Source organism: Genypterus blacodes, unplaced genomic scaffold (genome assembly GCF_046128005.1).
Source record: "Genypterus blacodes isolate CSIRO-AG114 ecotype Tasmania unplaced genomic scaffold, CSIRO-AGI_Gbla_v1 ptg000216l_1, whole genome shotgun sequence".
In the NCBI taxonomy this organism is placed as follows: Eukaryota; Metazoa; Chordata; class Actinopteri; order Ophidiiformes; family Ophidiidae; genus Genypterus; species Genypterus blacodes.
Window position 1 is genome coordinate 52,501 of NW_027467015.1, and position 25,000 is coordinate 77,500.

Sequence of the window (25,000 nt, forward strand, 5' to 3'; positions counted from 1 at the left end):
TCCTGCATTTAATACTTGTTATATTGTTATATCTGCTTGTGTTTTGTTGTCAGGCACTAGATGGATTCTTCATAGCAATAATGACCGATGGGAACATCCTTTATGTATCTGAGAGCGTCACCTCGCTCCTGGAGCACCTACCGGTAAAGAACAATGACCTGGGCTCTCAAGTCTATTAGTACTTATTAGTAGTGTTAGTCATGGTTTCTGTTGTGGAACGAGTTTTAACGGTTTTGTCTTGTGTGGTTACGGCTTAACGTTTCGGGATCGCACCCATGTTTGCTCAAAAAGCGGTCGGCCTGTCTCCTGATCCTTTTTTTTTTTTTTTTTGTCTCCCCGTATTTCTCAGGCGGACTTAGTGGACCAGAATCTGTTAAACTTCCTGCCCGTTGGGGAACACTCGGACGTGTACAAGGCTCTGTCCACACACCCCACCGACCCAGAGAGCATCAACACTGATTACATGAAGAGTGAGTGTCACCCTGTCATGTTACATGCTCACTGGCTGCTCATTTTAAAAAGCCACTTCTGTGCCATCAACTACATCCTGTTTGTGTTTTGTACTAAATCATACGTTTGTGGGGTTCTTTTCTCCAGGTAAGAACCATTTGGAGTTCTGCTGCCATATGCTGCGAGGGGCCATCGACCCCAAGGAAACCCCCGTCTACGAATATGTCAAGTTCATCGGCAACTTCAAGTCACTCAACAATGGTACGTCGGTTCAATAGCAAAGGCTCAGGCTGACCTCCGCGGTAATTCGGCGCCTCGCCCTCTTGAGTCTGAGTCCGCTCTGTTCCCCTCTGTGCTCCGCAGTTCCCAACGTGACGAGGAACGGCCTGGCCGGCGTGTTACAGCGCTCCCTCCAGCCGGCCTTCGATGACCAGGTCTGCTTCGTAGCCACCGTCCGCCTAGCCAAGCCTCAGTTTATCAAGGTACCAAGTGACACACACACACACACACACACACACACACACACACACTAATTAGACATGTTATTTACTCTGGGTAACCAGTTTATTGCACCTGTGCAGTCGAAGCCCTGCAATAAATCCTGCCTCGATGATGATTCATGTTTTTATGGACTCCATTCTGAGGCCACAGTTATAGGTCATTACCCTGAGAGGTTCTTTATAATATTCTTTGTACCTGGTGTGTGTTGTGTCTCTGTTTGACCATGTGTACACATATTTATGTTTGTTTGCAGGAGATGTGTACAGTGGAGGAGCCCAATGAAGAATTCACCTCCAGGCACAGTTTAGAGTGGAAGTTCCTCTTTCTAGACCACAGGTAAACAAACGCATCATAGCAACACACGCCCTGTTGTGTTTAGTGTAATCACTGGGGTCTGTCTGTCCGTCCACCCGTCACAGCCACAGTTTTAATCTGATTTGGATCATACAGTGTATGTTGAGTGGGATTAGGGGTCCGGAGCTTTGCTGTTGATTTGTTTTCATATTGGTCCAGGTCAAAGGGCAAGGTTAGAACTTCAGCACCACACCTTTGCATATGGAACACACTGAAGGCGTGTGTGTAGGATCTCTCTGAGTGGACTCGTAATAGTGTATTTTTCTCAGCTAGATTGAAAGCATACCAGATTCACTGACATTTCCTTCTCACTGCCCTTCGCTGCCTCATATTGTTTTATAGTGTTACTGGCTGCTGATAGGTGGGCATTTATGTGAAGCCACAAAGTGCGTCTGGCCTGGTTTAGTCATCGGTGTTGTGGTGACCCTGACTTTTGTTCCTGAGCGCACTGTGAGGGCTGCTTCCTCTTTCTTTCTGTCACTGATCGCTACACGCTGCATTTTGTCTTTTCAGAGCCCCTCCAATTATAGGCTACCTGCCTTTTGAAGTTCTGGGAACATCAGGGTACGACTACTACCACGTCGACGACCTGGAGACGCTAGCCAAGTGCCATGAACACTGTGAGGCTCCGCTGGATGCACACATTTACATGTTCAGGCAGTAATCCTTTGTGTTCTTGTTGTTCTAACCCCTGTTCTCTGCTTGTTGGCCTCTGTCCAGTGATGCAGTACGGTAAAGGGAAGTCGTGCTACTACCGTTTCCTGACCAAAGGTCAACAGTGGATCTGGCTCCAGACCCACTACTACATCACCTACCACCAGTGGAACTCCCGGCCTGAGTTTATTGTCTGTACGCACACCGTTGTAAGGTGCGTCCTCCAGTTGAGCTCTTTTTTTTATGATTTAGACATTGCCAGGTCATCGTTCAGAGTCAGTATGAAGTCATTTCTTAAACACTCTCAAATGTTCACCCATTTATTCCCTTTTCCGCATTGTTTGCCTCTCCAGCTATGCAGAGGTGAGGGCAGAGCAGCGCAGGGAGCTGGGCATCGAGGAGTCCAACCCAGAGGTCACAGTGGACAAGGTACAAAATACTGTAACTGCTTGATCTGTTCTACACACAATTGTTGTTACATATGCCTAATAACAACAAGAAAGCAGTCACAATAGGTACAGCAGAGCAAAATAACTTACAATACAATATAAGAATGAATAAGTGACTAAAGTGATCTGTCATGTAACTTGGATTGACTGATTTATTGGTTGAAGTAACTGTATACTGCAGTAACAGTATCTGCAGCCTCACCAGCAGACGTCATACTGTTAAATATGTCAAAACACAAAGTTCAATATCTTGTTTATTCCCTCCTGTACCTCCAGCTGGCCGCTGCCTCGTTCCACACCGACTGTTATCCATTAACTTCTCTCACTTCTGATTTATCAGCGTGTCTTTCTCTCTCGTGCGTTATCTAAATAAACGTGATCAGTGATCGTATCAAGAAGAGCACAGCAGTTTGTTCTCTATCATACTTCAAATAAGCAAGAAATTGTAAAAAAAAAAGAAAGAGGATAGTTGCTGTTAATGTTTTAATTAGCGAGGCACGCAAATACTGAACTCCAAAGTTCCTCATTGCATATGTTTCTGTTGTTGTTGTCTGTACTTATAGAGCCAGGATTCTGGTTCAGAGTCACAGCTGAACACGTCCAGTCTGAAGGAGGCCCTGGAGCGCTTTGACCGCAGCCGAACAGCCTCCACCTCCTCACGCAGCTCCCACAAGTCATCATCACACATCTCTGACAACACATGCACATGTAAGGACATGCAGCCACACAAACGGCAACAAATGGATTTGTACTGTATGTACACACACGTTCTTTAATCCAAAGTATAGAAACCGAAGCAAATCACAAACTGTTGATGTGTAAGTGACAGATTAATGCTGGATTATCTATAGGATGATATTGATCATGAGCAATTCTGTTTTTACAGCAACAGCCTCCAAGCTACACATGGACACGGCAACACCTCCTCGACAGTCCGTCTCCATGGCGTCCACCATGGAGATGACATCACAGCGTCGCTCTTCCATTAGCAGCCAGGTGAGACAAAACACAACGGATTACAAAACAAAACGTTCCTGTTTCATTGCTGATTTTCCTGAAGACTTGGCCGTCTAAAGTCATCGACTGTAGTTCCTCTAATGTTGTGGCATTTATTTAATCATTTCGGTATTCACGTTTGCAGTCTATGAGCTCTCAGACCACAGGACAGAGCGTAACTCCAAGCATGATCACACAACAGCAACCACAGCCACAGCAGCAACAACAACAACAACATCAACAACCCCAACAACAACCCCAACAACAACCCCAACAACAACCCCAACAACAACAACAACAGCAACAACCACCACAGCAGCTACAGACAAACGTTCAGGTGACAAACACGCTGCTTTGCTGTAAACACACCAGCTTGGCCATCATCATCTTACTGATAATGATAACCGTCAACTTCTTAGTGATGCCACCGTTTGCACCCGGTCCCATTTCCTCAGACGTGTTCTCTTTGTGCCCCTCCTTCCCCCCCCACAGCCAGTGATGGAGTTCTCAGCCCAAGTGAATGCCATGCAGCACCTAAAGGAGCAGCTGGAGCAGAGGACCAGAATGATCCAGGCGAACATCCAGAGGCAGCAGGATGAGCTCCGAAACATCCAGGAGCAGCTGCAGAGAGTCCAGGGTACAGGCATCCAGGTGAGACCCGGCAAGAGTGAAGTCCAGCTGTAACACACTCCCAAGGGCAAATGAGCCGCCGTGGTCTGACGATTCTATGTCTCCATGGCAACAGATGTTTGTACAGCAGCCAGGTGGCGCCATGAACGTGCAGGTGGGGACGGTCCAGCAGACGACTACTTTGACCAATCAGGTTCAGCAAACGGCCATTAACCCCGTCCATCCTGGAGCCCAGCAGCTCACCATCCAGCAGCAGGCTCCACCCCCTCAGCAGAACCTCCAGCAGCAGACCAACACCCTCACACAGGTACAGACCAGCAGCCTCACACAGGTACAGACCAGCAGCCTCACACAGGTACAGACCAGCAGCCTCACACAGGTACAGGTCACACAGAGCCACAGGGTGCAGTGTGAGAGACTATACAGTACACCGATACAAGCTTTTAAAAATGAAGCTGTACAATGTAATATGATCACCCTGCAATAAATCACATTACTGTACGTACAGTAAATGTGTGTGTGTGTGGGGGGGGGGTTCCATGAAGCCAAAGCAATAGGCAGGCAGGCAGGCAGACACAGGCGAGTGCAGGGAAAGAACCACAGCTGCCTCTAAGTGCCGCTTACTGGCCATCACAAGCTCAGAGAAAAAGCTTTCTTTACCACTAAGTCAGGTGCATGAGTGGCCCCCTCTTCTGTTTGTTATTGGGTATTGTAATACTAATAATAATATAAAAGAATGTGGAGAAATGAAATATATATATGACCTGTATGTTTGTCTTTGTTTGTTTTTTGAGCTCACTAAGCCAAACAAATAGAGGCGGAGTTTCATAATGCCAGCATATGGTTAATAAGTTGGTTAATAAGTTTGATAGTTTGGGCAAAACATTTCCTGTATTTCATGAATCCCTGATGATTCTTTGCCTCTGATGTTTACGGAGTGACTTCATCAAGTTGCCATAATGATATGTTAGAAGTACATGGCCTGAGCGGGGCTCCTGCTGTTGTCTCAGAGGAATTAATGGCACTGTTGTGTTTCCCCTCTGTAAGCCTCAGCGTCAGCCCCAGCAGCCTCCCCAGGCTCAGCCCCAGACACAGGGCTCCGTATCCGCTCCCCTCTACAACACCATGATGATCTCCCAGCCAGGGCAGCCCAATGTGCTGCAGATCAGCACCAGCCTGCCGCAGACCAACACGCAGCAGGGCACAACCGTGGCCACGTTCACGCAGGACCGGCAAATCCGGTAGGGAGACCACGACCCAACACCGACAAATAATCAACCGTCCCCTTTTGTAATCTGACAATAACGCAGAGATCCTTTTTGTTGACCCCTGTTCTCCATTGCGCCCCCTCCAGGTTCCCAGCAGGGCAGCAGCTGGTGACCAAGCTGGTGACGGCTCCAATGGCGTGCGGCGCTGTCATGGTGCCCACCTCCATGTTCATGGGGCAGGTGGTCACCGCGTACAACCCCTTTGGAGGACAACAAGTAAGGGAAAAAGTCTCATGATAAAAGAAAACTGAGCATATTTATCCATCTGTCAGTGTGGTTGATCAGAGCAGAGTTCTTATTAACTGAAGGAAATGAAACACAAAACATGGAACTGACTTGAACAATTTTGTCAAGTGCCAAAATGAATTATTAAAATTAGAAATGGAGAAAAGGAAGAGAAGAAAATAAGTTGTAAGCATAAAAAATAAAGACTTGATGTTGTTTAACCTTTGACCTTAAAGACTCCAGAGATCCTAAATAGACGCATTAAAGCTCCAAATCAGTCTGACAGCATGTGTGAGCGTGTCCCTGCTAGTTCTCTGCTAAGTGGTGTGTGTCTTCAGCAGGGAGGGCAGACGCAGACTCTGACTCTGCAGCCAGCCCAACAAACCCAAGGTCAACCTGATGGTCAGAACCAGACGGCTGTAGTTGCTCAGAGTGGCCAGCAGGCGCAGCAGCAACAGCAGCAGTTCCTCCAGGTATCAGTAGAGGGAAGCACATATGTGATGCTGCAAAACCTTTAGACCTTAGAACCTATAGCTTTATTTTCTGTTCATGATAGAAAATGGATTTGTGTGGGGAAAAAATGAGAGTAAATAGAGAAAAGGGTTAATGTTCCATTATTGTCACACTGTTTGACTTTCAGGGCACTCGTCTTCTCCATGGCAACCAGTCAACGCAGCTGATCCTGCAGGCAGCTTTCCCACTCCAACAACAGGGCACCTTCACCCAGGCAACGCACCAACAACAGCAACCGCAGCAGCAGCAACAACAACAACAACAGCAGCAGCAACAGCAGCAACAACAACAACAACAACAACAGCAGCAACGGCAACAACAGCAGCACCAGTCTCACCATCAGAGGCACCAGCAGCAGCTGAAGCCTCAACCCCAGAAACAGCAGAAAGCTCCGTCATCGCACAGAACAGACAGCATCAGCAGCCAGCCACAGTAACGTCTGGGGGAACGATGCCTTGCTCATGTAAGGAGGCAGATGAAACTCAGATCCTGAGGGATCGTCACCAGCCATGGATCTGTGTGTGTTGGTGTGTGGCTCCTGTCAGATTCCCCCCCCCCCCCCACATTGCTGTCCCCCCTTTTTTCCACTTTGAAAGAAATGAAGCATAGGAAAAGAGGAAACACCTCTGAGTCCTCCAGGAACTCGCCCAGGCTTGTCACCATGGCAACGGGATGGATTTGAACTCCCCTACTATCTCTTCCTAGCCGCGGAGCCGCAAGGAGATCCATCCTCCGCGGGAACCCCGATAAGAGAACTCCTTATCACCGCCGCGCAGACTGAGACTCATTTCAAGGTGTGTCCGAGCAGACCGACCTTGTACAGATTTACTGTATGATACAAACTATGTAAATATCCAATATAGCCTAACAGGAAACAGAAATGTAGTATTTTATATGATTGCATGGGAAAAGATAACTGTGTAAGCTTTTATTAGTCGCTTTGGAAAACACGACCTTTGACTCTGCTTTAGTGTTTTCTGGTCAAAAATGGAGCGACGAGGTGCTCTCTCTCTCTGTGTCTCTCTCTCTCTCTCTCTCTCTCTCAGACCTCTCACCCCTGCCCTCCCCCCACCGTCTCTAAAGAATAAGGCTTTAAAGTCCTCCGTCGGTTTGAACATGGTTGGGATCGGGGCTCTTCTTTTCCCGGGGGAGTCGTGTTTATAAACACCGTCTCTGAGACACAAACGGCTCTTTTTAACTTTGTAAAGTACAAAAGCTTGTTCGGCAAGAAGAAAACTAGACACGGTTTAACTTAATTCTTTTCAGGACGATCACTGTACGTACGTATAACGGGCTTAGTGATTCCAAGTGCCAATAACATAGTCCATTATGTTTTTGTTTTGTTTCCTTTTAAGCAGACTATACAAAGGCGTATATATATATTTTCCAACCAGATATTCCCCCCTATTAGAGTTCATGTTTGTGTGTGTGTGTGTATATAGAAGGGATTATTTTTTAACAGCCAGAGAGCCCTATAAGTAACAAACAGTATATCCTCAAACTCCTCTGATATTTTAGCACTTAATGTGGTTGTGTACAGTAAATCACTGTTGAGACCTTTAGTTCTTTGTAATCTGTGGTGTGATTCTGTGTGCCAGTGGGTGTTTTTTTGGAGAATACAATCTATGTGTGCATGTGTGAGCATGAGCGAGTATGTCCTATGTGTGTGTGTGTGTGTGTATCGCCCCTTGTGTCTTACAATAATTGACTTAGTAAGGGTTTGAAGTTGCTGGATGGTACTTGTATTCTCAGGAATGTGGAAAGTTTTTTGCTTCTGCCTCAGTCTGGATCCAGACCAGGAAGGGTTGGACAGTGACGCTGCAGTGACCAGAGGAAGCAGCAGCAGCATCACAAAGGGCGCGGCGGTGTCCGAGTCACGTTTGACCCACATTCTCTGAGCCTTTTTCCTGTTGCGACGGAGGGAAACGTCTCCAAAACAACAGTAAACCTGTTTTGTTTTCCTCCTTAAACACGGGGATGGGTTGTAAAAGATATGCAAATGCTGGAACCCTTAGAGAACCCTGTGTCACTCTTTGGCTCAGACTGGAATAGATCTGTCTGTTCCAGTTAAGCTGCATTTCTCTAAAGGTCTCTGGCGTCGTCACTGTCTTATCCTTCTTTCTCTTCCTCGGCCTCAGTAGCCCTCATGCACTTCATTTCATGTATCACTCAGTTCTCAAACAGCAGCTTAAACCAGGGCTGGGCCCCGGCCCGTTTTAGGTTCAGATCATTTAATAGAAATGGATTTTGGGGTCAATCCCTGTACTACATGTGTAAGCCATATCAAACAAACAAGCCTTGGATTAGAGGAAGTGTAGAAGTTGGCAAAGGAGCATTTAGAATGTCTTGTCTCACAGTGAATCATAGAGTTCTGTGTGCGTTTGTGTGTGTGTTTGTGTGTTTGCACTCTGTGCAGCTATAACGTTTCTCCTTCTACTTCATGTATCACATGGGGGTCAGCGTTGGTTTCCCCTGGCGATAGCCAATCAGTTCTTGCGTTGCAGTAAAAAGATGTAAGTGAAATATTCAAGAAACTTCCTCCCTGGTTGGGCTCAGTATTCTGCAAGCCCACACACAGGGCAGCTCAGCTTGAATACATGTTTATGTGAGAGAGAGTGTGTATGCATGTTCTGTAACAGTGTAACCATTATATTTTCATATGGAAATGGACGTATGACTGGGAGAATGGATGTTGGGTGCTGTCTTCTTCTACGGTGACGAACACAGCGAGGACACACACACACACACCAGGCCCGCCTCAAATAGTAACCCTTCCAGCTCAAACTACACTTTGAAGTTTGAGTTAAAGATTTCCGTTGACAACCGATTCCCAAGGGACAGCAGACAGCTACACACACACTGAGGGACTTACTACTTGATCCAGGTCTTCCAAGCGTCACACAACAAGTTTAGATCCTCTAGTCTGTAGTTTGTGTGTGTGTGTGTGTGTGTGTGTGTGTGAGGTGTGGCTCTATACTGTTGAAATGTTTGTAGTGTGAGAGTTTGTGTCACTTATATACCCAGCCCAAAGAATGTAAAGGTGTTTAAAAGAGACTAATGGATGTTGTAACTGTTGATCATGGATAAAGGCTTTGCGATGAAGGAAAAGGAGGGGAATAAAAGAATCATCCACGTTTAGACATTTAGACAACTCAAAGCTGTTGACATTGACTCATCAGTGATTTGGAATGGGAAAAGTATTGGTGAGACTGCAAGGCTGAAGCCCCTCCCCCCCCTCCTCTGCACACATACACCTGTCCACTACGCAATCGGGTTCTTCAGGACCTTGGTTGTAGTATAATAATGTCCACATACACACGGCTAACAACACCGCTACTCCGTGTGAACCGGTGCTACGCTTACATGTACTGTATGTATGTATGTGTGTATGTGTGTGTGTGTGCGTGTATATCCCTTCTTCTGCTCATGAACTGTGCTCCTTTATCTACCCCCCCTGCCCCCCAAAGTCAAATGTAATAATCAATATTTTGAAGCAAAAATGTTTGCTATTATTATAACCCCTCTCCTGATCTTGGGTCAATTTGAAAATAAAACGGTTGCAAATATTATACTTGACTTGCTGTACCTTGTTGTTTTTTTTAAAGGTTTTTGCTGCTCTTTCACACAAAATAGATCAATGACACAAACGAGAAGAAGAGACCAAACCTTCCCCGTAGGTTTTTAACCATCGCAGGTCCAATCTTTATTATCACAAGTCAACCAGCTGTATCAAAACGCCATCAACCTGCAAACCTTTAAAAGTAAAGAAGCTCCGGCCTGGCTGTCGTCGTCCCCACAGTTTCCAATGCTAAACACATTGAAGTGCTGAAAGAAACACCTAAAGGCACATTTCTACTGTATTTACATTACATACAGGTTTGACAAGTACAAAAAAGAAAAAAAAGAAAAAGCACACGAGCAGCCCTTAAAGCACAGCCAGGGGCTTTACTAAGAACCACTCGACTAAAGCTGTTCCTACACACAGAACATACATACAGCAATATTACTATGAGGGTTGATTGATAAGTTCCGAGCCTGACACGGGGGGAAGATTGTGCAAAGATGTGTTGTTTGTGTTTTTGTAAGCAGGGTGACTCAAACTTTTCTTTGGGTATTTTCCCAAAAACGTGATGGAGGGAGGGGCAGGAGGGGTTTTTGTCTTTTTCCTCGTGTCCTGTTCGGCTCTGATGTGTGTCCTTGGATTTCATAGGTAGGGTGTGTGATTTGTACAATGCTTGCACCTGCACACACGTCAATGGTTGGCAGGTGGTTTGAAACTGTTAAGCTTCAGGCCATGAGGTTGTGACAGCGACACTATTGAAAAAAAAGGAAACTGTAAAGCAATCCACCCTGCATCTCAAACAGAGGTGTGTGTGTATGGGTGTCGAGATAAAGTTGAAAAGTAAACAACCGCAACAGAATTTATCAATCAAAACTCATAGTTCCTTTTAACATAAAGTCACAGTATCCCAACCTTTCCTTCTTTCATGGCTTTAGTTTTGGTGATTATCGATTGCATGCCACTCCTACAGACATAACCGGAAGATGCGATCAAATGTTTCACAGTCCATCTTTAGATACACGCTAGGTAGGTACGTTTGGTTCATTGACACCCTCAGTATTTGAGAATGTGCCGTGCTGCTTTAAAATGATGATGTCACAGTGTTGTCCACACGTCTCACTCTCCTCTCTGTTTCTAAATCCAGAGTGTCGTCTCCCAAGGTTAAGTATTTGTTCCCATTTAGGGCCCCCCCCCCTCGTTTGGGACCGCGTGTTCTCTCCCGAAAGCCTTTTTAAAGATGTAATCTATCTAACGTCATTCCTGATGGTGGACAGAGATGGATGCACGGCGCTGCGGTCTTGCTTTATATAGACGAGCACCTGAAATACCTACCACAGAGATCAATACACCAATGACGGGATTAGATAGAGGTCAATACTGAAGGCTCAATGCATGGGCGTGTGTTAGATAGTGTGTGTGTATATCTGTGTGTGACAGAAAAGCCAGCAAATGAGAATTAGTTGCAGTGAAAGAGTTGTTAGTAGTTTACAGTGTATATTTGGCTCTGTGTGTGTGTGTGTGTGTGTGTCTCTGTGTGTGTCTGTGTGTGTGTGTGTTAGACAGTGTCATAGTCCACAAAGACATCGATCGAGTTGAGTAGTAAAGGCTGGTTGGGGGCTGTGGTGCTGCAGACTGAGCTCAGCCTCCGCGACGGCGCCCTCTGTTGATCTGGATGAGCTGGTGCATTGCTCAAAGTCAGGTAGTCCTAATATAGAACACATTTGTACAGTATTTTAAAGAGAGGGGTCACGATACAACTTTATGTGGGTTCCTGTTGTTAATTTTGAGTAAACTTGTTGTTTTTGTGAATCCCTTCAGTTATAGATCACAGCATTGTAACAACCCGAGTGGTTTTGTAGTTCTTACATTCTTGGTATTCTCTGACAGCAGCAGCTCAGTGCTCTCCACAAGTTTCCTGAAGGGAGGTCTTTTCAAAGGGTCCTGGTTCCAACAAGACAGCATCATCTCGTACCTACGGAGAGGAGAGCGAGGTACAGTTAAAGGTTTCATTCATTCATTCGTTCGTTCATTCGTTCATTCATTCAGCTGGTCGGCTCACACACACACTTACATCTCAGTGGGAGCAAACTCAGGCCTGCTCATCCTGTGACCCTCTTGGATCATCCTATAAAACACTGATCCCACCTGCATCCCAGGATACGGGCTGTTACCTGGAACACACACAGACACATTTGCTGTTTACCATCTTACATACAGTATATCAAAATAATTCACATCTGGATTTGAACACACACACACTGGTGTAAACACATTGATCACACAGGGTTAGGCCTCTGGAAACGAGCTCATAAGAGTTTTCCTAAATATTTGCTGTCTAAAACATCTGGATTGCCATTTACTTCCCGAGCGTTTGCCTCAATTTGTCTCAATATGGAGAGAAAAACCTTGTGTTTTTCTATAATGAGGCTTTTTTTCTAAGATGAGGTCACTCCACTAAACGATGCTTTCAAAATCACGCAGCCTCCAGCAAAGCTTTAGCCATCTTACACGATAATGTCGATAATGGCTCGGAAAAGAGATGAAACAGATGGAAGAGCAGGAGCGCTGAGTGAAGGCTTACCCAAAGAGAAGATTTCCCAGAGCAGGATGCCGTAGGACCACACGTCACTCTCAAAGGTGTAGACACAGTCGAAAATGCTCTCGGGAGACATCCACTTGACTGGCAGACGAGCCTTTGGGAGAAAGCCACATTTAACATTTGATCAGTTCTGGAACAGAAATGGTGAGCTCAGGATTGTAACCCGGTACCTCTCTGTCTGCTTATTGTAAGATCGCTTATAGTGCTTTTAGGTGGCTTCATACCTTGTGAAGCAAATGTGTCATTTACATGGAGGTGATTTGTCACCTAAAAAGATCAATTTGTGGTTTCAAGGCCTTGCGTTGGGAAGGGAGGGAGAGAGTAAAGGAGGGAGGGAGCCTCACGTTGCCTCGGAGCACGTAGCTGGCATCGGTCGTGATGTCTCTTGCCAACCCAAAGTCACAGATCTTTGCCACCCTGCCATGAGTCAGCAAAATGTTTCTGGCTGCTAGGTCCCTGTGGATACACTACACACACACACAGACACACACAGACACACACACACGGAAGTGAATATTGACTCTGTAACCGGTTTCTGCGGTGAGCGCCTGTAGTACACTTTGTACAGACTTACGTTCTTGGAGGTGATGTACTCCATTCCTTTGGCCACCTGGTATGAGAAGCTGAGGAGGTCTTCAGCATCCAGGGACAGATCCACCATGTCATCTATAGGAAGGTCACATGGTCACAGACCGGTCTCTCGCAGTGTGTTGTGCTTTGTGTTGAAATGCATGATGGTCTGTGTTGTGTGTGTGTGTGAGAGATTCTACCTGACTGAGAAGACCTTTCTTTTTCAAAGGGACGCATGGGCATGTATCCTGTACCTGTCACCTCTCTGCTACACACACACACACACACACACACACACACACACACACACACACACACACACACACAAAAGTGTTAGCTTTTGACACACTAACTTTAACTTGAATTTAGAATCATGACTGAGAACACACACACACGCACACACACACACACACACACACACACACCTTGTTGACTCTCCTTGGTTCAAGACGTTGCGGTAGTAGCCATCGCCGATTTGGGAGTTGAGGAAGGATTCTCTTTTTCTGCGCAGGAAGTTGAGGAGGTCGCCATAGCAACAGTATTCTGTGATTACCAAAATTGGGCCTGACGAGATGGAGAGAAAAGAGTAACACACTGTATCATAAGATATTCATGCATGTGTGTGTGTGTGTGTGTGTGTGTGTGTGTGTGTACAAAGCTGAATCTAAATGAGGGCACGACAGGATAATATTGATCAGTTACACAGTGAATGTGAGACCAGTCTAACTTCATCACATCATCACATCATATAACACTGACTGGCCAATATCTGATTTTGAATAAAAGGTCAATAGTGTCTGGACACAGCAGCACGTCAGCATATTAGTGTAACCTTTATATTAACATGACCCCTGCAGACAAGATCCATTACCATAAAACACAATCAGTCAATAAATAAGTAAAGACCCATAAGACAATAAACCACAGCATCAATATTACAGCTTTATAAAGTCCACACGCATCAGAACCAACAAAAACAGATGAGATTGAAGCAAAAAGTCTGATATAACCGCGTCAAAGTGAAGTGTGTGGTGCCGGCGTCGCTCGTCTCACCTCCGACCGTGCACGCTCCCAGCAGGTTCACAATATTCACGTGGTTTCCGAGGTAACTGAGGACTTTCAGCTCTGACATCAGCGCCTCCTTCTCCGTGGCGTGAGCGTTGGCTGTAATAATGACATCATCAGGACATTTATACGCCGTTACAGTGTCTCATGTGTCACAAGGAGAAATGGAGACGATGACACATTAAAAGGGTGTGTGTGTGTGTGTGTGTGTGTGTGTGTGTGTGTGTGTGTGTGTGTGTGTGTGTCAGGATCTACATGTGTGTTTTTAGAAGTGACCCCAGGCTTAACTCTGCTTTGTAACTCATCAATATCACACTTTACAATATCACACTTTTTTTATGTTTCTATTTTTGCCTTTTTGTCAGCTTATTCTGTTCAGACCTTAAATTAAAGGATATATGTGCATAGTTACACACATGTGACAGTCCAGGCTCCTGTGTGTTCACTCCTGAGTGATGGTGATTATCTGTCTCCCCTGCTGGAAGCTCTAATGCAATAAAACACACTGAATCTTGTTTGATATAAAACACATATTTTCACTTTGACCTTTAGAATTAGTGAGAAAACTTCAGCGTTGCTAAATCTGCTCCCATACATGAAGAGCAGCAGTTACTCTCTAATCTGCTTCCTCTGCTCTGCTTCTCATCACTCCTCTACTCTGGATGTCAGAAAAGGGGAGTGGGAGCTGTGTGTATGTGTGTGTGTGTGTGTGTGTGTGTGTGTGTGTGTGTGTGTGTGTGTGTGTGTGTGTGTGTGTGTGTGTGTGTGTGTGTGTGTGTTGGATCAGGGTTTGGTCGGTGTATCTCTAGATACTTTGCAGAGCTGCCATTTGTTTTGACCTAATGCATACTTATACATTCAAATAAGGAGAATATGTGAACTTCTATGTGCTTTCTTACACTGGATCTTAACTCCGACTCTCAGCCTTTGAGAGAGAGAGAGAGAGAGAGAGAGAGAGAGAGAGAGAGAGAGAGAGAGAGAGTGAGAGAGAGAGAGAGAGAGAGACTCACGTTTGAGCATCTTGACAGCGACGGTTGTAACAGTATCTGCAGAGCAAAGTCCATATGCTGTCGCTCTCACTACTTTCCCAAAAGCCCCAGAACCTAGAGTTTTACCTATAAGGAAACACACACATACACAATTAAGAAACACAAAATGAAGCTAAGCGACTCTGTGTAGATTGAGACTTTTACAATACGCACTCTTCTTCTGAACACACAACAGCATCACATTGTCATACCAAAGCGTAGCTTCTGCCGAGAGAACTCCCATTTGGTGTCATACGGGAGCTGGGTGGGGTCGATATAGATGTAGTTGTTGCCATGGATACTCTCTATGACCTTCCACTGGATTTGGAACTTGGGTTTCTGATGAGAGGATTCAAAACAAGCAGATGAATTCTCACAGAGTTGATGATCTCTCTTTACATTTCTTTCTACCGTCCCTCCATTCTCTTTGGATTGTGTTGTAGCCTTTACTCGTCTGATTGTGTCCAGACTAACGCACGATGACCCCACCATGAATTATAAAGGAGCTCTCCAGAGGCCTGACTCATCCCAGGATAATAAGAGCAACACGCCGCACGGACGTGTTCTCAGTTTCAGACGTGAGCCGGGTGCCACAAAGATCCTTTAAGCTCCGCACTTGTAAATTCTACATGATCGCTTCCTCTCACCCTCATTAGCACACATTCAGACTGATTTAAAGGACGTGCTTTCACTCACGCCTGCACAAACATCTTCACTAGAGGCAGCACAAAGCCTCATCTAATCCAATCAAGATGCTTCTAAATTCAATATAACATAAACAAGATGGAGGCATGAGTCATTAGCAAATGTGTGTGTGAGCTGCTGGAGCCTTTTGTGTTTCTGTGCTCTAATCTGAAGGGGTAGCATTGTCGGATAAACCTGTTTTAACATCCACGACCATGAATTTTTCATGAATACGTGGCTCTGAATGGGCTGAATGACTCAGTTTGCTATTCCTCTCGATGGCCATATGCACCTATGCTTTTATTCAGGGGCGTAATGGTTCTACATAACAGAAAAGGATGTGGTATTTATCATTTATTTACTCTCTTACCTGCATGTACTTGTAGAGCAGCACCATTAGCACGATACTGAGTAGGATGCCAGTAGCTGCCATGCCGATTAGAAGTGGAGTGAAGAGTTTATGGGGCACAACGCGTTCTAACAGATAACACACACCAATAAAAGAGTGGTTATGTGCACCCATATAATAACACAAACACACACACACACACACACACACAAACACACAATCCTGTTCTTACAGATTTAACACAGACAGCTGCAGCAGTGATGTTTGTTTGTGTGTGAAGGATTAGTGAGTCTTCACCACATAATCCCAGTCTGCATCGTCAGCATACATTAATCTTATTCAATCTGCACCCAGTAAACACACACACACACAAACAAACACACACCTGGCCTCCACAGTTACAGGGTCAATGGGTTTTTGTGTTTCCCTGTGTGTGCGTCATGGTGCTGTCTGTGTGTGTTCTTGGCGTGCGTATGTGTTGACAGCAGCAGCAGCAGCACCGTACCACTGATGGAGAACAGCGTGTAGGCCTCCTCTCCCTCTGTGCTGGCCACACACTCCAGCGTGTGGTAACGGGCGTGTTCCTTGCTGACGTTCACTCGGCTCTCCACCTCGCTCCTCCCGAAGCCGGAGCTCGACTCGGTCACCATGGCGACCTCTGGAGTCTCCCATTGGGTGGCGTTGGGCAGGTGCGAACACCTGTTGAGGTTGAGGTGTTACAAACCGAATGGTTTCTCTGTGTGTGTGCGGGGTAGAGGGGGAGGTTTGGACGTACCGAGTGTGGGGAACCTCGCAGAAGTACCAGCTGATTTTGGGGGTGGGGAAACCAGCTGCAGCACAACGCACCTGACCATCAACGGGCCCCTCTTGGGCGATGATCACTGGCTTACCTGAGAGAAGAAGAAGACAGAGATGAAGGACAGAGAATCGAAGTAAACATTTGATAACAACACAAACACACTTAAGTACTTAGTAACATTTCTAAAAGCATCTGATGTTTTGACCCCTGCTTTGTTTACATCAGCTCAGTGCCTCCTCATCTTCCCCTGTCATCCTTTTCTTTTTTTTTTAACCAACTGTCAATATGCATTACTCCCCTCTGCAGCAAGCAGAGTGTTTTAATGTGTATCACGTCACCCTGCGCTCCGCTGTGCATCCTCATGCGTATACTGGGTTCCTGTTCCAACAAGCAGGTTTACTGACTCATCCAGATAATCTTGCTCTGTTCCCGGGGCTTTACCGAGCCAAGTTATGCAGATATCTCAAACACAAAATGGGTTCACAGCTCAGAACCTGCCATCATTTACTTTTTACAATTTATCAGACGTGCAAACAACTTACTGTTGACATAGACGAGGAAGGAGTAGGTGACAGCCTCGTCTTCATGGCTGGCAGAGAGGATGTAGACTCCGCCCTCTGTGCTGAGGACCCGCACCAGTCTCAGCTCACAGACGTATCTGAAAGAAACACAGAAAATAATTGTCTCTCACATAAACACACAAAAAACATGAGTTGAGTGTTTGGAGTTTGTACTGGAGCTCCACTTTATTCAAGAGGGAAACATGAACCTTTACTCCGTCTCTATTCCTCTGATGCTGTATCTCCTTTGTAAATTAATTATGAAACACGATCTCATGAAATATGATGCACCACCACAGATTGAAGTACACAACATTGTATAACATGCTGGGTCAGCTTCAGTATTAAAATGCTGCTTACACATTAACTCATCAATAATTCATCACTATGAAAGGGCCCATTCCTCACAACCACTACTTTTACTATTGATTACTAAATACATTTTGCTGCTGATATTTCTGTATTTTTACTTGTGCAGGGCTCAGTATTTAGTCAGCGTACCTGTATCTGCTGCGGTGGACCGTGATCACGTGCTCGGTGGTGTTGCGGAGCTGCTTGTCGTCGTATTTCCAGCTCAGGGTGCTGGGAGCAGGATGAGCATCAAATTCCACTCGGAGACTCAGGCTCTCGCCTTCTTTAACATCAGCCTGGCTCGGTCCGGGGCTGCCTATGGTGGTGATGAAGCCTCTCTCTGACAAACAACAACAACACCCATTGTTAAAAGCTCAAATTCGCCATAAAAACAAACAATCAATGCATATAATAAGGTGTAACAATTTAAACAACATTTTCCTAAAAGCTCAGGTGAATTTGTGTGCCTGGAAACAACGATACATCACCAGGATCTGTTGCTTTAGCCAACAAACTACAGTCTTTTAAGGGTGGATATTAATCTGGTTGCAATAGACCAGGAAGCTCTGAATGATTGCATTGCCACATAGCACAAAGAGCCACTGATGTACATACAGTATATCAATATCATGTGGCATTAATACCCAAATGGTCTGCAGTCATTTAAGTAAACAACAAGTAAAGCCACAGATTCAGACTGACAGAGCACTCATGGCTTTTAAAGAAATCTCATAAAAGGCACGTTCATAAATTCTAATAAAAAACAAAATGTCATTAAAACATCTTAACGGTCTCTTGGATGTCCTTCATCTTGGCTGATAAACAAAGGCGTCCTGCTCTTAAAAGGGGGGCCCTCAATGATTACACAATAATGTTTACAACTTCGATTAGAGGATGAAGCTGAAGCTACCACAAAAAGAGATAAACAAATAACAGTCAGGTTAATGTCTGTCCTGCTGTCTCTTGGTCTGTCTGAGCTCTGTGTCTTTGTGCCTGACAGAAGTGAGAGTGAAATGCTATTTATTACATTTGATAAACTCCCAGCGGTTTATAAACTGTAGCTGTTACAACTCTGGTCTAATGCAAGATGGAAAGCAAAGGACTGACATCTCTCTGTACTAGTGTTAGATTAAATATCAAACTGTAAGAGGCAAACACAATGTGCCTCCCAGCAGAGTTTGTCTCAGGGCCCCAGGGAGGTCAGGACCGGCTCTGTGTAGACTAGATTTATGTTCTCTCAGGTGTCGCCCCCCCCCCCCCCAACCCCTGGATCTTGATTTAGGGAATGAGCGTTGCTTCTCTCACACTCACCACGTACGTCCAGCTGCAGCTCAGTGCCGCTGGTGCCTTTCTTGTTTTTGCCCTGGCAGCGGTAAGTGCCCGAGTGAGATTGGTTAACAGCTGCGATCGAAAATGAGGTAGAGCGTTTGTAACCACGGGAACCAGGCAGGATGTGTGAGGTGTGTGATTCTTTAGGTTTCTGTGGGAGAAGCAGGGGGGAGAAAGGAGAGTAGTAAGATATCGACAGGTTGATGAGCGGACACTTTACACACTTTATTTACATTTTTGGATATTGTCTTGTTCGTCACTATGACTCAACATTTAAAAACGACAGCCTCACCGTTGTCTGAGGAAATTCCCACGTAACACTGAAGTCTGGGTTAACGTCGGTGGAGGTACAGGTGAGCTCAAAGGACTCCCCTCTCCTCAGGATCACAGTGCCCTCCTGGGACAGCGTGACCACAGGAGCCACCTCAGGGCCTGCAGCAAGAAGATGACATCATTTGCAAATTAATTGTAAACGGAGACAACAGAAAACCATAGTTAATTCTTCAGCACTTCTATCATTCACTATAGAAAAGAAAGACCTCAGGCCTTGACCTTTACAGGCATTGCCAGCGGTTCAGTTAGAGTGATGTATGATGGTTGGATTATTCTGTCCTTCTGCTCATTCATTCCCTGTGGATTAGTCTGATGACAACATGTCTCAATTGTAAATGTGTTTTTAAACCGTCTCCACCCAGGAATATTTCGTCAAAATGACTCTGAAATGGAATTAAGGCGATTAATACTAAACTGTAAATGAGGCCTATACAAATAGCATCGTGTTTAAATTCTATGATGGTTGGGTGGTTCCCTCTGTTTGTTCCATGGCAGGAAAAGCACTAATGCACACACACAAACACACACACACACACACACACACACACACACACACACACACACTCACACTAATGCACCTTCATTCTTTGAACTCAGATATTATTTGCATGTACAGTTTGTACAATAGAATATTTATTTTTGACTTGAATGCTGCTGATTGACGGCGTAGCTGCAGTGTTTGGAGAGGCTTGTGGTAGTGAAGGCTGCCTCCATGCAAGGCTACACAGCTTTGTTCTTTAAGGGCACACTTTAATCCCTTAGCTCTTAACTTTGCTTCTCCCTCTCTCACTTCTCTCCTTCTCCGCGTTACAGACGCTTGGCTGTAGCTCCTCCCTGTTTGCTCCTGTTTAGCCCGTCTTCCCTCAGTGGGCTGAGCTGAAAGCGCTGATGCAGTTCTAGACAAACAGAAACGTGCTCTTTTTCCACTGACCTCCACTTAAAATGCTTTTATGCTGCATTTAATGTTACAGCTTAGATCACAGGAAAAGGATCTCTATCTTAGCCAATGTACGTCCGCATTCTTTTTAGACTAAGTGGCATTTTTATAACTCATCTCTGCCAATATTTTGAGCATTTAGGGCTACGCTGTGAATTTCAACTTACAGTTTTTTATACTTACAGCACACACACTTTGCCATTCACTGAGTCAGGATCGGTAATATTTACGATTATCCTAAGACAAACTACAACTACAGCACACAAACTTGAACTTTTGCATCTTAAGTCTCTAGTTAAACATTGTAATATAAACCTGTCAGGACATTTGCATTATGGTTACCACAGCATTAGCAAAAGCAAATGCTGTGGCTTTACTTACAACTGCAGGATGAGCTGTAGGCATTATTTAAGTAGGTCAGAGCAGGAATAACTTAACTGTATCTTACCACTGAGTGATTCTGACTCTGGCCCCAAACTCTTTCTCCTCAAGCCTCTCACTCTTTAGTCTAACTGATGTCTAGTTGAACTGAATGAGGAACCTAGTAGATCTCTGCCACATGAAGAACCATTTAACACTGTTTTGCAACACTGTCACTGACCTAGTCGTACGTCCACGGTGTACTGGTACGACTTGACTTTGAGTCCGCCGAGTTGCCCCACGCACACGTAGCAGCCCACAAACTCTTTCGTTACACTGCCGATGATGATGCCTCGCTGGGGGTTGCTGTGGTAACTCATAGCGGCGGGCAGAGGCTGTCCATCGCAGGTCTCCAAAGTCAGCGGGCTGACCTCAGGGTCGGTCACTAGACACCTAATGGTGCAGTTCTCCCCTGCACGCACCATGATGTCAGGCACCATGGGGCGCTGAAAGACATTCTGGGAGTCTAAGGAAATCAACATAGAGTTAGGATGAGGCTCATACTTGCTTTGACTATAGAAACATATTATAAGCCAATATCAGTTGAATCATAACAGCTCACTGATATATTGATCGGCCTTTAGTCGTCCTTTAAATCAAACACTCACCCTTCACATAGACATAGATGGAGGTGTGTTCCTGTGTGTTGTTGTTGACACACACATAGAGACCCATGTGGCCCGCCTGTGCCACCGCCACCTTGACATAAGCCACTCCGCCCTCCTCCACCTCTCCCTCCAGCCGGCGACCCCGCTCTCTCTGCCACCTCAAACCGGACACGGCGTCGGACACGGTGGCATCGTCGTGGCAACGCAACTCCAATCTCCCCCTCTTAGGAACCACCACGTGAGGCCCGCCAGGCGAGATGACCGGCTTGGACCAGGCTGGAACAGTGGACACACAAAGCATGTTGATGTTTCGTTTAAGGCCCGTGTTCTGACTGCGGGTTTCATTTAGGGTCAGAAAAGAAATACTCAGATTCATTAAGATAAAGATAAGGAATCTCAGAAAAGCAGTATGGCCGCCGTGGATCCTATGCTGAAGAACGGCATCTCAAGACTCAAGCCTGTTGATCATACTATAGGTAATATAGAGCTGCTGTCTCATAGAGGGAGAACAGAAAGAAGCAGAAATCAATTGTAAGAGCAAGAGAATAGAATAGAATAGAATAGAATAGAATAGAATAGAATAGAATAGAATAGCTAGCTCATATCTTAGATTGGAGTGCTATCTATAACCAAATGAGAGATCAATAATAATGAGCTGTCCACAGGCTGAGTAATCATGTCCGAGGCCCACAATCCATTTGCCTAAGACGAGTAAATTGTTCTAACATCTGCATCAGAGCTTCGCCCCGATCCAAACCGAAGTCTTCCTCATTCAGCCTCCCTCATGATGCGGCCCGAGTCTGAAGAACAGGATTTTCATGTGACCGTTGAGCCTTGGGGCCTGGCAGGACTCTGCACTGGGGAGGAGGTATGTGGATGCAAATAGCCCCCCCTGCCTTGAGGGATCAACACACTCACATGCTGTCTGTGTATTGTGCTGTTTAAAAGAATTAAAGGAACATGACGCACATTTCAGTATGTGCCGCAATGATAACAGGCTATAGTGGGGATAACACTGGCATCCATTCTTGTTTGGACTGAGTTATCTGGTGTGTGTGGAGTCATATGAGTAAAGAAACAGTTACATACCAACCCTGGAGCCGTTAAATGACTAAACAAACATCCCATCATTACAACATTCACAGTGGTTTTGTACCTTCTGCGGCGTGAAACGACACACAACCTGATGCCTATTGCAACAGGATTAATAATTGATTGCCCCCCAAACAGGAACCTATTCATGCAACACACACACATGCACGCACACACACGCTCTCACGCACACACACCTGTTGCCTGGCAGTGAGAGGAGGGCTACCGGTCATACCTTGACACGATGCTTATGCAAATGATTCCTCTGATTTGATCTGCAGACTCTGAGCTGAGCAGTTGCACCGTTAAACACGTCCAGGAAGAAGAAGTGTGTTAAGTCTGGACATATGGACTGAGAATATATGGTTCCCAAGACATCTATAACAAGCAATTAGTTAATTAATAAAGGAGGGAAAGGCCTGGGCAGCATCAGCACAGATCGACTGAAGACTAATAAAAGTAAATATGAATAATAAATAGGTAAACCCCCGAAAGTGAGATGATGTCATTATAACCGTTAACGCACATTCCAGCCCCCAATGCAAACAACATTGTAACAGGCTCTGTCAGATTGTGTACACGCTACAAAAGACAACATTAAAGCACTAAAACAAGTCCAAACAACAACAATGTAAACACCACAGCAGTCATTCCCTCTGGCTGAATTCTTACCTGTCAGAATAAGATGCGAAGTCAAAACAATCCAGAAGCATCTCATGATTAATAGCTTGTGTGTGTGTTTGTGTGTGTGTGTGTGTGTGTGTGTGTATGTGTGTGTCAGTGTGTTACTCTAGTCCACGCGTGTTTTGGGGTGGAAGCATCCTGACAGAGGCGCAGGTCCCGCCGCGGCACAAACACACCGAACACACACACCGATCTGATGTGATCCGCGCCGGCTGCGGCTACGGCTGCGACTCCCCCTGATGGACGCGGAGGAGACGCAGCTTAAAGACACAGTGAGCCGCCACTCCTTTCCGCCCCGCATTGGCTGGACACCGGCCAAGGTGATGAGTCGGTTATTACCGGGAAAAAAAACACAAATAATGTCTCCTGATCGTTTTTCTGCAGAGTCCAAAATACGAGAATAAACCCGAATTAAAGAAGTAGTTGTTGGCTCGCACGCAGGCAGTGAGGTTACTGTGAGCTTTGAGGCTGTGACAGGGAGGCTACGGTGGTGTTTACGGATGGTTTTCAAAATAAAAGCACGAGTGTCCTGCTGTGGTAGCAGGTGAGGATGGAAGTAACGAAGTACTTTAAAACACCTGAGACATTGATACTGTATTTGAAAACGTTAAGCTTTTCCCCTCCCGCAGTTATCTGACAGTTGGAATGATGAATTTTGTAATAGTGTCAGAAAAATAATAAATAATAAGAAAGTTTATTTATTGTTTCTTCCCACTTTCCTTCCATTTCCATTGTGTGTTTTCCTTCCTCCTTCTGTTTTCTTTCTTCCTCTTCTCAAGTAAAACTCAAGTCACCTCTTCATCACAATCAGTACTTTGGATAACTGAGCACATTTCGCTGCCAATACCAGTTTATGCCAATTAAAATAAGACGAGTCATCGAATACATTGCAATATTGTTACATTTACTTAAGAGAAGCTATTTGAGTGCTTGCATGCCAACAGTTTGCCCTTCAGGGAGCCTGTTGACTTTTCCCAGCTTTCATTTATACCATCCCACTGTGTGTGTGTTCACATTTGTGCTTTGTGAGGGCTTGGTGTGTTTGCATCTGTGTTTCCTGAAGTTCCAGAGAAAAATGGAAGAGGACATTGGGATCATTGTGTTTGTTTTCACACACACGTGGCTGCTCTCACAGTGTGTGTGTGCCTGTGGGGGCCTGTGTGTCTCATTAGCACATGATGGCTGGAAAATGGATGAACAAACCAGTAAAGCGGTTGTTTTCAGTTGCTTTGATCTGGTTTGGTTTTCAGCCTTGGCTTAAGGAAACAGTTCTCTTCATTTGAATTCCACGAGAGGAAACATCGTGCAGCATCATAGATTTTGCACTTTTTCAGTTTTTCCTTCCTGGTATTTATGCAAAAATGTTCAACTGCCAGATGAATCAAACAGATACGGACACAGTCTAGCCTTGGGTCAGATCAACCGCTGTAACCACATCATTACTCAAGTGTAAATTCTGTGAAATCAATAGTTTGTCTGGGTAAATGAACGTAGGCTTCTTGGTGAACTGAGACACGCATGAGTGGCGGTAACACCGTGCAATGCAACCGTGCGTAAGGAAGACGTTTGTGCAGGCTGCAGCGCCTCAAAGGGGGATCTCATATCCACAACAAAGCTTGTTTGTTGTTCATCCTTCAGGAAAGAGATCAACTTCAATATCTGACCATGAATCTGACGTGGAGGTTCAATGGTCCACTTTACAAAAGCGTCACACACAGTCCTGCTCTTGGTGTGTGTGTGTGTGTGTGTTTGTATGTGTGTGTGTGTGTGTGTGTGTGTGGGTGTGTGTGTGTGTGTGTGTGTGTTGAATATTCTGCGTATGAACAAAGGAGACCAACACCTCAGCGTGTCAAAGTGTACACCTGTTCACTATTGTCCAGCTGTCCATATGCTCTGTCGCCTTGTGTCTGTGTCTGTGTGTGTGTGTGTGTGTGTGTGTCGCTCAATATCATCCATATGTCTCCAGTCCTCTGTGTTCACATGTCATTTG

General features: G+C 45.3%; 2 protein-coding genes across 8 annotated transcripts in view; one reads left to right on the plus strand and one right to left on the minus strand.

Annotated features, from left to right (window-relative positions):
• clockb (clock circadian regulator b) overlaps nucleotides 1-9,616 on the plus strand; it is a 15,407-nt gene extending 5,791 nt beyond the window's left edge. For 5 of the 6 annotated variants that reach the window (XM_076170282.1, XM_076170280.1, XM_076170284.1 and 2 more), the window contains 17 exons: nucleotides 54-143; nucleotides 350-470; nucleotides 598-711; nucleotides 814-932; nucleotides 1,205-1,287; nucleotides 1,819-1,925; nucleotides 2,026-2,173; nucleotides 2,313-2,388; nucleotides 2,972-3,116; nucleotides 3,295-3,404; nucleotides 3,550-3,741; nucleotides 3,897-4,055; nucleotides 4,150-4,341; nucleotides 5,082-5,275; nucleotides 5,389-5,518; nucleotides 5,866-6,000; nucleotides 6,168-9,616. In XM_076170282.1, coding sequence (XP_076026397.1) covers nucleotides 54-143; nucleotides 350-470; nucleotides 598-711; nucleotides 814-932; nucleotides 1,205-1,287; nucleotides 1,819-1,925; nucleotides 2,026-2,173; nucleotides 2,313-2,388; nucleotides 2,972-3,116; nucleotides 3,295-3,404; nucleotides 3,550-3,741; nucleotides 3,897-4,055; nucleotides 4,150-4,341; nucleotides 5,082-5,275; nucleotides 5,389-5,518; nucleotides 5,866-6,000; nucleotides 6,168-6,476 — 2,424 coding nt within the window. In that variant the 3' untranslated portion in view covers nucleotides 6,477-9,616. The remainder of the gene's footprint in view (nucleotides 1-53; nucleotides 144-349; nucleotides 471-597; nucleotides 712-813; nucleotides 933-1,204; nucleotides 1,288-1,818; nucleotides 1,926-2,025; nucleotides 2,174-2,312; nucleotides 2,389-2,971; nucleotides 3,117-3,294; nucleotides 3,405-3,549; nucleotides 3,742-3,896; nucleotides 4,056-4,149; nucleotides 4,342-5,081; nucleotides 5,276-5,388; nucleotides 5,519-5,865; nucleotides 6,001-6,167) is intronic. The other variant, XM_076170285.1, reaches the window with a different exon arrangement.
• Nucleotides 9,617-9,736: 120 nt separating this feature from the next.
• On the minus strand, nucleotides 9,737-23,446 carry kitb (KIT proto-oncogene, receptor tyrosine kinase b). Of its 2 annotated transcripts, none has more exons than XM_076170406.1 (21): nucleotides 22,999-23,446; nucleotides 21,235-21,510; nucleotides 20,808-21,092; nucleotides 19,229-19,368; nucleotides 18,919-19,087; nucleotides 17,758-17,947; nucleotides 17,239-17,354; nucleotides 16,673-16,787; nucleotides 16,403-16,596; nucleotides 15,919-16,025; nucleotides 15,077-15,203; nucleotides 14,847-14,951; nucleotides 13,825-13,935; nucleotides 13,197-13,335; nucleotides 12,972-13,036; nucleotides 12,776-12,867; nucleotides 12,546-12,668; nucleotides 12,184-12,295; nucleotides 11,674-11,773; nucleotides 11,469-11,574; nucleotides 9,737-11,307 (listed from the first exon to the last, which is right to left on the minus strand). In XM_076170406.1, the coding sequence occupies exons 1-21, from the start codon at nucleotides 23,042-23,044 to the stop codon at nucleotides 11,158-11,160; spliced, it is 2,868 nt and encodes a 955-aa protein (XP_076026521.1). In that variant the 5' UTR covers nucleotides 23,045-23,446; the 3' UTR covers nucleotides 9,737-11,157. The 2 variants fall into 2 exon arrangements, with proteins under 2 accessions (XP_076026521.1, XP_076026520.1); XM_076170405.1 differs by having other exon boundaries at nucleotides 12,972-13,039.
• Nucleotides 23,447-25,000: the final 1,554 nt, after the last annotated feature.